Source organism: Phaethon lepturus, unplaced genomic scaffold, assembly GCF_000687285.1.
Source record: "Phaethon lepturus isolate BGI_N335 unplaced genomic scaffold, ASM68728v1 scaffold4700, whole genome shotgun sequence".
Taxonomy (NCBI): Eukaryota; Metazoa; Chordata; class Aves; order Phaethontiformes; family Phaethontidae; genus Phaethon; species Phaethon lepturus.
The window spans coordinates 5,629-17,793 of record NW_010512570.1 but is presented as its reverse complement, the minus strand read 5'-3'; the positions used below and the strand labels follow the sequence as shown (position 1 = coordinate 17,793).

Below are 12,165 nucleotides of genomic sequence, written 5' to 3'. Positions count from 1 at the left end.
TTCCAGAAGACTCTGCTTTGCTTGTTACACTCAAAACACCATTTTAAGTGACTTCTTCTGGCCTCAACTTTCAATCAAAGTGGCTGAGATCTTAAAGCAGTATCATAACAGCAATGTACACTTTTCACATTTCACAGGGTTTGTAGCTGATCTTTAACATCAGAGAGTTTCTGTGGGAAGGATCAGTAAGAAAATAATGACTGTCCTTCACTTTTGCTTGTTTTTACTTTAGATTTTGACAAGGTGTTCAATGGACGGTATCATAATTTTTTCCTCTTCTTTTTTTTTTTTTGTTTTTTGTTTTTTGTTTTTTCATTCTTCCAAGTGGCTTGTGAGAGTAGAGAGGGAAGGGCTGAGCTATACCCTAGTGGTCGAATGTCCATGGGGCAAATTTGTACTGTTTTGTCCTCCACTGAAGGTGTTGAAAGTATGCAAAGGCTGCATTCCTGTTAATGTATTTGGAATCATGGTTATGGTGTTGGGTGTCATTAGCGGGATATCATCTGGGGACCTTCTCAAAGTAAGCGTGTAGTCAGGTGGACAGGTTAGTCTCAGTGTGTCATGGGCCTGCAGTGATTCACACTCATGGTCATGTTCTAGCTGTTTCATCTGCAAAGACATAATCTCTTCATTTTGTATGTGTGCGATATCGTTGGTTGTGTTCCTCTGGGGGCTAGGGCGCCTGTGAGTCTCGTGACGCCGCTTGTCCTTCTTGTAATATAATGCAGCAAAAGCTAAAATATTGAGGAACAGCAAGGATGCCCCCACAGCAATGGTGACGCTCAGCTCTGTGGAGTAATCTCGCTTGTTTTCTATCAGAACTGTCGTATCCTCTGGAGCTGTTTTATGGGTGTCTTTTGAATGTTTGGGATTGTTGGCAGGTGTCATTGCTGGACGTTTGGTGGCTGGCCACAATTTACCTGGTGAACGTCGCGTCACATAAGGAAATGATGTCATGTCAGGAGGGGGGACTTTAGTTGTTGTGGAAACGTACTGAAATATTTCATTCAGGTTGTGAAGGTGAGGTACAAGCTCCAACCAGAAAGCAACTTTTGTTGCTCGGTAATGATCACGAACTCGGGGTTTCAGGCCAATATGCAGATAAAGCTGGTCTTTAGGATTGTATTTGGACCAGGCCACTTCTTCAAAGCGGTTGGGTTTTGTGTGGATAAACTTTGTGTCTTGTGGAACAGGCTGGTTTGGATCTCTACAAAAATAAAAACAGGTAATATTATAGCCATTAAAAAAACAAAACACAAAACCAAAAAAAAACCAAAAACCCAAAAAAGCTCTCCATCCTTTAGTTAATGGTTTGTCTGATAATTACCATAACTTAAAAACAGAATCTTCACAACAGATGCTAATAAACAAACAAAAGAAAAAAAGAAAAATTACTTACTGTACATCTGAGACACTATAATACTTTTTTACATGAAAACGACAAAGAGTTCTGTTTCAGCTCCCAAAAGCTTATCTGAAGTTCTGTCATGCAGTAACATACTTCAAAGCTGTCTTAGAGAGGTATTACCTACCTTTCCCCATAGTAAAAGTATAAGTTCAGCTCTTCTCAAGGTTTGACATTAACTTTCTCATTTAAGGTGCCACTACTTCCACTGTTGTAAGTAGTAAATACGGGCATCTAATCCCTGTGGCAATGTTGGAAGTCCATGTGACCATAAAAATTCATACTAGCTGTTTAGATTACATAAAAAACTTCAAAACATGAAGTAGCAGGGCTAATACATGTAACTGTGAACTATTTGTGTTCCTTTACTGAGTTATTAGTCCCCTTTCGTTCAAATATCTACTTTATGGCAAATCCTTTGAAGTATTTGTATGTCACAAATCTTTCCATTGTTTGCATCAGCAGATTACTATTTGAAAGTTTCATGTGCTCATTGCTACTAAATAATGTTTAATGGGCGTAGGACAGTGAGCCTTAATTCTGCTCCAGTTTGTAGGGATGAGAGATATATCAGCTGAGACCAACAAGTTGTATAGTAGTTAAGCAGCAATAGAGGTAAGAATAGTACATTACTTGGAGATAATTTCAAAATTGGTAATCCAAAAATTTAATTGGAATTATGCTTTTCCCATCTTTTCTTTTTTCTTGTCGTCCTATAGATTCAGAATAAAAATAAACCAATGGTACAAAAAGCATTTAAATGTGGTTATTGTCTATGTATCTTTATAATTTTGGAAACTTTATGTAAATATGACTTCCTCTTGACATGGAAAAATAATGAAATTTAAAATTACTGAGTTTAATATTCTGTTGTTCATGAGTTTGAATCTTCTTTTGCAGCAAAGAGTATTTTCTGGGGCTTTGTGATATATTATACTGAAAGTACATGATTCATTTTCTGTGCATTACATTAAGAACTTTCCATTCTCCTTTCCATTCCCATATGTATTAGTTTATTTCCTGTGAAAATTATTCTAATATTTTCCTTTTCTTCCAATATTCTGTTATGTATGTTATGGGAATACTAAGACCCACTGCTAGAGATTTTAAAGCATCTTAGTTTTTTTCTTTTTCCATTTTCAAAAGCTCATGAACATGATTGCCTAGCTTAGCATTCCTTTGCTGTTCATAAAGAGCTATTCCTTAGTTCTTAAACCAGACTGGTAATCTGACTTTAATAATCTTATGATTCCTGTATTCATCTGTTTACCTGCAAGAATTTATCTTACCTTTCTTTGAGTGAAAGGAAGAATTATTTTTCTATCTAATTTTGGTACTTTGGTTTATTTATGCTTGTGGTTTTAGGTGTTTAGGTTTTTTGGGGGGCTGTTTCTTTTTTTTTATATTGTACTGTATCAAATCTTTCCCATCTCAATAAGATATAAACTAGGGATTCCAGAACTGTGGCTATTTCATCCATTCATCCATCCATCCATCCATCCATCCATCCATCCATCCATCCATCCATCCATCCATCCATCCATCTATCTATTTTTCATTTTATATAATAGTAATTAGCCAAATTGTGTTAATTCTGAACAAAAAATTAATTACTTAGTAATTGTTCATCCTAGTTGGACCTAGAGAAGTAATATCCACTTCCAAGTAGTACCACAGCAAATGTATGCTGCTACTTTGAGGGATTGTAACATGCTTTCAAGAAGGAAATAGAAGTATTTCTTTTGTTCTTAAAGAGCAGACTGAAAGATTTGGAAAATTCACAGGAGATGATATTGTCTCAAATCAATATAGCTACTACTGTAGTACCTTGGGGTTCAACACATACATTCTAAAGCAAAGTAAAATCAGCAAGATTATCAAATTGCAAAGCATTTTTCTTGTCCGAAAGAATCCTGCAAGAGTTACAGCAGAAAAGACTTGTGTTCCTCCCACTTGCTGTTCTGACTGACAGCATAAAAGACTCTGGGAAGGGTCCTGCAGAAAATATATAAATTAAGCTAGCTCATGTAAACGAGTTACACTTGATACACAGTACAGAAGATGAAGAAACTGAACACTCATTTCAAAGAGCCAAACTGGACATGCACTTTTTTTTAATTACCTTTGTTTTAATGGCCCCATAAAAATGCCAGCAGATGGTGATTTTAGCAACTAAATATTTTTAAATTAGTATTCCCTCCCCCTACAAACAGCCTACAAAACAAGTAAATATCAACTTCCCTTTCCTTTCCCTCTCTTCCATTCTCTACCTCCATCTCCCCTTTTTAACTATATCTATTAGGAATAGCCAATTATGCTGCCACCTCCTCCAAACACAAGAGAGAAAATTACATTACCTGAGGCTAATCTTGTATTTCAGGTTTTGTTTACACGGCTGTGTGGGGGCATGAAGCTGTCCATTGAAACAAAGAACACAGAAAAAAATCAGCCAGCCCTACAGACAAGTCATTTCGTTGCTGAGGGTATCAGAACTTTACCATTGGCATCAACTCTAGGGTTGATCGCTTAGCAACTGAATAAATGGTCTGAATATTCTCTCTGAATTTGGAGGGTAGGTATCTATATGATTATTTTTCACAAGAAAATGGAATAACTAAGTCCCGTCCTAAATAGAAGATCTAATAATGCATAGATCTTGGTTTTACAGACTAATGATAATTTTCCAAATATATTCAGTGAATAAAAATAAGACGATTTTTACTTTCCTTGGCCCTCCTCCTGTGGACACTGGAGACAATTAATAAAATCATAACATTACAACTTATGACATTAAGTCTTTTTCTTGGGTAGCTGGGCAGTTTATCCTATTATGAACACTTTTCCAGTATTATAAATAGGCATAAAATATAGATGTGCCTACAATCATTTCTCCTATCAAATCAGCTATTTGACAAAACTTTTGATCTCTTACTTCAGCTTCAAATTTCCTTTTGCTTTTTTTAACCTCTCACATCACCTTTGTGTTTCTGGACAGTCTTCAGGCTCCAGTGTGTAATCACAGAACAAAAGGCTGCTAAGAAACCTTCCTTTTAAAAACCCACTGAAATCATGGTGATTAAAACATAATTTGAATAATATATTTTCATTTCTGTTCTTCTTCCAGTAATGGCTCTCATAGAGACTAGATAACTTGTTTCCCAATCCTACTAGTTCACAGGGAGGCTTCTTTTTTCCTTCATCCTATTGCTAAAACAAAATTGATGATTATTGTTTCTTATTTTGCTCTCCGATGATTTATTTTCACCACCTTTAGAATTTAATTTAAACAGTTTCTCCATCAAAAAATGCCCCATCATAAGAAGCCTGAACTTGTCTTCCATATGATAGAAGACCGTATGATGGTCTTTCTTGTCTTATCTAGGGTATTTTTTTATTAATGTTGCAGAATCATCTGTTTTCACCTATCACTTTTTTTGCCCACTTTCAGCCTGCATTGTTTTTGCTCAATTTAACATATTGCTGTTTATTGTAATTTGATTCACTCCTCATGGGCTACAAATGTTTATTCAAAGCATTGATTTTTTTCTCAGGTGATATAAAGTCAATGTGTCTGCAATGGATGCTGACTGAAGAGCAACACACATTCATGTTCACAAGGTGAACTAGTAGCTGACCTGGAGGGCAAATGATGGAACTGAATATTTCATATCTAGTGTTATTGGCATGGGAAGAATGGTGGGGAATCTTAAGAAATTTTCTCTTATCCTGAATTCCATATAACATGTTGAAATATTATTTATCTTTTAACCACTTCTGCAACAGCATTAACAGTCACTTAGGACAATGGAACTGTTACGTTAATGCACTTTTTATTTTATTTTATTCTTATTCTTTTGTGTCATTCTCTAACTTCGTTGGAGAGCAAAATGTCTTATCAGTTACACACGGAGTCTGTCTCCAAGACACTGAAAGGTCCCTTGATCATTTATTTTCTTTCATCAGTTCTCTTTTCTCCATATGGAAAGAAAAAAAATGAGAGAAAAACTATGTGGCATTTCTTCATGTTTCCAATGATTTTTCATGTTGTCACAATATTAATAATGGTACAGCCATTCCTGCCTGAAGCACTGGTACACGAGCATATTTTCCCTTACCTCCTTTCCTCACTTATAACCAGGTCCCACTGTTGCCATGCTCTCAGTCAGCTATTATTGCTACTAAGGAAAGCAAACCGTAAGTACACTGCTTCATTTGACTAACACAGATTGGCCATTGGAGACAGTTATCTCTTCAGCGAAAAACACCAAAAAGAATGCAACAGCCTTATAAAGGAGTTCACAGAGAATTGATTTGAAACTTTAAGCGTTGTAAGTTTAATTGTGTCTTCCATTAGAAAGCCAAACAATATAAAACGTAGACATCCTTAATAACTCAGGTTTTTGCTTCAGAATCAATGGTAGTAAAATAATTCAGGAGTATTTATCTGAATTACAAAGAAAAAAAAAAGGATATATCCTTTAAGTCTTTATCTTTCCCATCACCAAGCTAGATAGAGCTGGATGAATGGAAGCAAAAATAGACTCTTACAACTCCTCAAAAGAGGGTAATTTTTAGAAACCCGATAAATGCCACTAACGAGAGCATGGCTTCGTATGTACTCTATGAAACTTCAAATCCTTCTTCACAAGAATGTAGCTAGCAAAGTATCCATGAAGGACTGGCACCCATCCCCTATGTCGTTTACTTTCCCTCTGCTGATGCATCTGCAAAGGATGTAACATGGCCCTAACTAACAGAACATTTGAGCATATAAAATTATTTAGGATAATTTAGGTTAGTGCTACTGGCAGCAGACTGAACTTTAACTGCATCTCTTAATGAAGCTCGCATATAATTTTACAGATAGTGGAATCAAAAGCTGTATTTTCATGTCATTTTTGTATCCCAAACATAGTTTTTCACACCTACTGTGTAACAAATTGCTTTCTTATTTCTAAGGCATGTTAGAAAAATAGTTCAGACTGTTAATAAAAAAAAAAAGTCATATCAAGGTAGTAAATGGAGGATTAACAAAATGCAGCTTCCAGGTATTCATATCAAGCACCATCCATTTGCCATTAAACACTTTAACTGTCACCTCTTATTTGCTAGCTTCAGTAACTGACTTCAAAGTAGAACACAATAAAAACTGTGTGCCTTGTGCTGTGTCTTTGACCTAGTGATTTTACAGGATTGACCTGCCCTGCAAACCCAGCCTTGGCACCAGACCCATTAAACAAAGTGTGTTTTTAGCAGCGGGTGGCATGTCAGTTAAAAGCCTAGCACAGCCCATCAGAATGATGCACCACCTGAGCTGTAATTATACAATAAGTACCTGGATACAGCTTCTGTGGGAGAGTCATCAAGATTGGAAAAGTCTCAGAGACATTAAAATTAAATAAATTAATCTGCAGGTTTAATGTTAAGGCTCACTTACAGGAAGAGGTGGAATCATAATATCTTTCAATTAACAGATTTTTTGTATGTGTTGCCATGGGTACAAACAAAAAGCAAGCCAAGTTCTATTAGAATAAGGATGGGAAATGATCAATTAAAAAAAGGGTGGAAAAAACACAAAACAAAGCTCCCAACAATGCAGTCCTGAGCCATATCAATCTTTTTGAGCGTTGGAGGACCTGAGTGGGCACATGGATTCCAGACTGTATGTTGGAGGGTAGAGAGGAGAACGGTTACCCCAGATATGTCCTCTGTTGCTCTAGGCTTGAGGTGCTACAACTTTCCCTTTTCCATTAGAAACATCAAAGGTGCAGAGCAAAAGTAATCTCAAAACAATATTACTTTCTTCCAACTATTCTCTTGTACTATCCAATCAATTAATCAATGTTCATATAAACAAAGAAAAAAAAAACAACAAGGTAATACATCTGGTGTTGCTCTTTTCCTTTCCTTGTGAAAACTGGAATTTTACAGTTAGAGGTCATTTTTAATAACACCTCTTTCAGACTGTCTATAAAGGGACAAGTTTGTAATAGAAGATATACCCCATTCCTGTCTCATTAGCAATGGCAAAGTTTCAGAAATGACTAATGGCTCTCCCAAAGCATCTGTTGTGCCTTTAGGTGAGTATGACAATGGGTTCATAACCAGAGAAGTGAGTGATGGCATGTATAGCCTGCTGAAATTATCTTTCAAGTAGCAACACTTGGAAAGTGCTTGCAATGACGAGTAATAGTGGCACCTGGGACTGTGAGAAGCTCCTGTCAGCCTCAAAAAATTGGTTAAATAAGACTTCTTATTCTACAGGGAATAGTCATAAGCTAATTGTAAATAATAGTGAGACTGTGGAGACCTTGCATGTCCATAATAATTCCAGTGATGTATACCTGTGAGGGTCTGAAGTCCTCTATGTATATGTGGCACTTAATCTATAAAAATAGACAGACTGATGTATCTATCTATCAAAGTTTCTGAGTGTGCGGTACAGCCAGCATGCGGCTTTCTCTGTCCATAAACGAAGCTTTCATCCTGAAGACTGCCCATCTCAGTACTGATGACTTCTTGTTGTCAAATACATCTAAATCTTTCACAGTTCATTCGCTATTGTTGCAGTACTGTGGGATTTCTGCATGCAAAAGTACCTGTTTGTCTAGAATGCAGTGCAACAAAAGCTTTCTTTTTGCCTTGTAAATTGACCTGAAGCATTTGATTGTTTTTTATTCAGTTCATGCTTGAGGTTTATCTCTTCCCCTTGAACGTCATTTGGATTCATTAAAGGCTGCAAGAGCTGCTGAAGCCTCTGAATGTTTCTCACCAGGCATCTCTGAATTTTTCTTATATAGCTGCATACTATTCACTGCAGTGCAGTAAAGCAGCAGTTTCCAGAGCCCAATCCTGCCATTAAACATTCATTGGAAAGATTTACAGCCCCTTTGTGTCACAAGTATCTTTGTTTTAATTCAGTACCGAAGACTCAAGGTTAACAAAAAAGCCCTTGCTGCTCAAGTAAAATACTGCAATACTCTTTAAAGGAATGCTATAGGAAGAGGACAGAAATGATTAATAGCACTTGCAGATTAAGGTGCTTTGAGGTTTCTTTCCTTGATGTTTACAGCTCTATTCCAGCAAAACACTGATGTCTTAATTTTGTTTCATAAGAAGAATTAATTTAAATTTTTAACCTTTTTAAAGCAAAATTTATATCTGAGTCTCTTCTTCATTCCAGTCAAGTACTTATTATTGCTATTATAGCCCTCAGAGGAAAAATCTTTCCAGTATCTGCCTTTCTGTTCCAATTCTTCCCTGAGTCCCCATCCCTGTGAAGGTCGCTACAAACAAGAACTTCCTTTCTTTTGTAACAGATAAGTGTTATCTGCCTGACAGTTCCTTCTTCAAGTAGCAGATATGTTGCCTCTGATTTTTCAGTATCTTAGTGAGCTGCCTTTTCTCTGAGACATGCTTTGTCTTAATAATTGCCCTATTTTTTGAATCAAAAATGCAGTGCATTATTATTCTCACTGAGCTACTGAAAGAAAATAGTTTGAGGGAACACACTAATTAAAAATCTATTAAATATGAGTAAGTCCCAGTTACCTTCTGTCTTACGCAAATAGTGTATAATATTACTGCAAGATCAGGGTTTGAAGCCACTGCAACGGGATACTGCCTATTTTAGAAGTATGCTATTAACGAAAAGGAATGTTGGGGGTCAAACTTACCCAGTTTTGGCAAAGTTAGTCCAGTATGTCATAACTACTGCACTGAGCATGACATCATTCTTGGAAAAGTTGCAGTTGAACAGTTCTGTGGGGCCAATCATAGGAATTCCAAACACATAAGGGACTTCATCACCATGAGCTGAATCAGCCCAGCTGGGTTTCATTTCACTTTGGCAATGGTGATAAAATGCATAGAAATATGTTGGAGATCCATACTGGGCATGCAGGTCAGCAGTAGCAACAGCTGGAGCAACCCACTGGTGGTCTGTAAAAAGAGCGACCAGGGTCTTCCGTCTTGTTTCGGGGTTTTCTTTGTCTGCCCAGTCGGTGTACATGAATTTAATGGTCTCTCGCAATGTATCTTTCCCTTCTGGATAACCATACAGATTGTCCACAAAATTGGAGACAGAAAAGTCAAAATCATTGGGGGAAACACCATCTTCATTGTCTACAATGCCGTCCACAAATTTTAAACCTTCCCCTTGATTCACGCCCAGCATTATATCATAGTTAAGGAATTCCCCTTGTTCCATGAGAATCTGAGGGTCATCTGGAATCACGTCTCCATCTATCACAGGCCCAAAGGCAATGTGGTAAGTGGCTGGAGTGATGGTCTGTTGAATGAGTTCTTTGTAATTCTTATTACGAAGACATTCAACCAAATCAGTGGTATCCAGCATGTCGCAGCCCACTTTATCTGCCAATATCCGAGTGTACTTGGCAGGCTGATAGTTCACTGCCCAGCTGGACAGGGCTGTTCCACTCTGTATGATTGCCTTTTGGAACAAACCTGCAAATTGTTTAAATGCAAATCCAATTATATATTGAAAAAAAATAATTAAAAGCAGATTTCACTAAGCAAAGAAAGCTTTGATTGTACAATAACTAAAGAATGCATATACCCAAATTTCAATTCAATTTCCATATATTCTACTCACTGCTACCTTTTTACAGTATGTCTAATAGGCTACTAATTAAAATCTCTTGTTCTTGATGCTCACACACATAAAGCAGGAAAGTTTCAGGTTACTGTTTCAAGAAAAAACCTCATGCTTGTACTGCAGCTTTCTTGCATCTTTAATGGAGGTCCCCTGGTTTTAGCACAGTGGTAGTCCTGTAAAATTTTCTTTAAAGGAGTGGCAACTACAAGCAATTATATCCTCTTCACCATGTAAATGACTCTCATAAATGTGCTCTTGAGTAGTTTAAAGGTCAAATGAAAATTACACACTCTCATTTCCTTCACAGAAGCCATGCATCATATAATTTGAAAAAAAATCTACTCTGCTAAGAGCAATTTAGTAGGCTTGAGTCTTCTACTCTGACATAATTTTTCATTTACCATCTTATTTTTTTTTAATTATTACTATTTTTGGGGGGGGGTATGTGTTAACACTGCCTATATGTTGAATTAAACTATATATTTACATTTCTCAGAAGAGAGTAAGACAAGATTCAGTAGTTCATTCTGGTTATTTTATATGTACCACTGTAAAAAGATATAAAATACCCAGTCTGAAGAGCTTCTTTATGTCAGAGCACTGAAAAGCAATTAGAGCTTACTGGTGAATCTGTCCAATCTGTTTTTTTTCCTGGTAAGATCACTAAAATGGCTTATTTTATACTTTAACTAAAATGTTTGGGCCTCTTCTGCACATGGTTTCTACTGTCAATCTCTTGAAATGTCAAAGACAGCAACAGCTAAAAAAACATTTAAAGACCTTGAAGCATTTATGGCAAAAACTAGATGTGGTTAGTATACCTTCGTGATGATTAGTTACTACACACGTGACAAAATTTCAGTTATGTGATTAGTTAAGTTTCTCATAGCTCCATCTGCTTGATTTTGTCATGGTTTACTCAACAGTTATTCACTGCACCCTGTTTGTATCAACAGATTGAATTGTCAGGCATAAGTCTATGTATTTCCAAATAGGGTTGTGTTTACCAGCCACCCTGCTACGACCGCTTGCTAGAGCTTGGCTTTCTGTCATAGATTTCTGTTTGGTTTAATGTAATGGAAGTAGCATGGTCTTATAAATACAATAGATATTTTGGTCTTGTCTTTTTTTATAAATTCTTTGTAGATTTTGTCTTATCACCAACAATATTTATGGTTCAGTACTGGTGCCGTACATTATTAGGGTTTTTTTTGGTGGGGATGAGGTATTGAGGGTAGAACTGCCACAACACAAACATTTACCAAAATCTTAAGAACTCTGTGTGGGGAGTTAAATTTTTTTTTTTTTTAATAAGGTTAAGTTATCTTATTATTAAGTAAGGAAAGCATCTAAATACATGTTGGAAGTGCAGACAAGAGCGTGTAAACAATGAAAAAGGTCACTGTCCTTTTCCCTTTTAATTAGGGCAAATTCTTTGATAGATGAGCCAGTGGAGACTGTTGATAAAGCTAGAAAAAAAATATTGCCCACAGCATTTGTTGCATGAAATTTCTGCTGTAATAGCATTATATTTTTCACATAAAAATATTTATGTTGACTAATAAAAAAACTAGCTAGTAGGTATTTTACAAAAATTACAGACCACATGTAATTGTAATTCAGCCTACCTGATATGGCCATTTTCATTACACTACAATGTTCGGAAAAAGAAGTGCTTTGCTCAGAAGATTGTTACCTTCTGAATAGTGAGAGAGTGTCAGGAGACTGACACACGAAGCTCCTGCCCCAGATCCAAAAATAGTAACTCTTTTTGGGTCTCCTCCGAAAGAGCCAATATTTTCTTCAATCCAACGTAAAGCTTGGATTTGGTCAAGCAATCCATAATTGCCTTTTGCAGCTTGGTCTCCGGTACTTAAAAAACCTATAGGGCAAAAAAAGATAATTTTAGTTCACCATATACAGAGTTAGCTACAGGGTATCCACATATTCACAACACATCTTCCCATCTTTTCGTCTTCTGTGGGGTTTTTTTGATTCTTTTTTTTAAAGGTCACAGTCCCAGTTAAATGTCTTCAGTGCAGACAGTGGAACTCATTCTGTACGCTGTTTGGCTCTGGTTTGTTTTTCCCTACTGAAGAGGTCACGTTTGTTAAAAATCATTATTTTCTTTTTGATATAATTC

General features: G+C 36.4%; 1 protein-coding gene across 1 annotated transcript; it reads right to left on the bottom strand.

The window, feature by feature from the left end:
- Positions 1-315: 315 nt before the first annotated feature.
- On the bottom strand, positions 316-11,904 carry LOC104621058 (neuroligin-4, X-linked; the record flags this gene model as incomplete). The annotated part of the gene is made up of 3 exons (XM_010287447.1): positions 316-1,207; positions 9,082-9,871; positions 11,719-11,904. Coding segments are annotated over 3 exons (1,826 nt in total), but the record flags the coding sequence as incomplete, so codon positions are not given.
- Positions 11,905-12,165: the final 261 nt, after the last annotated feature.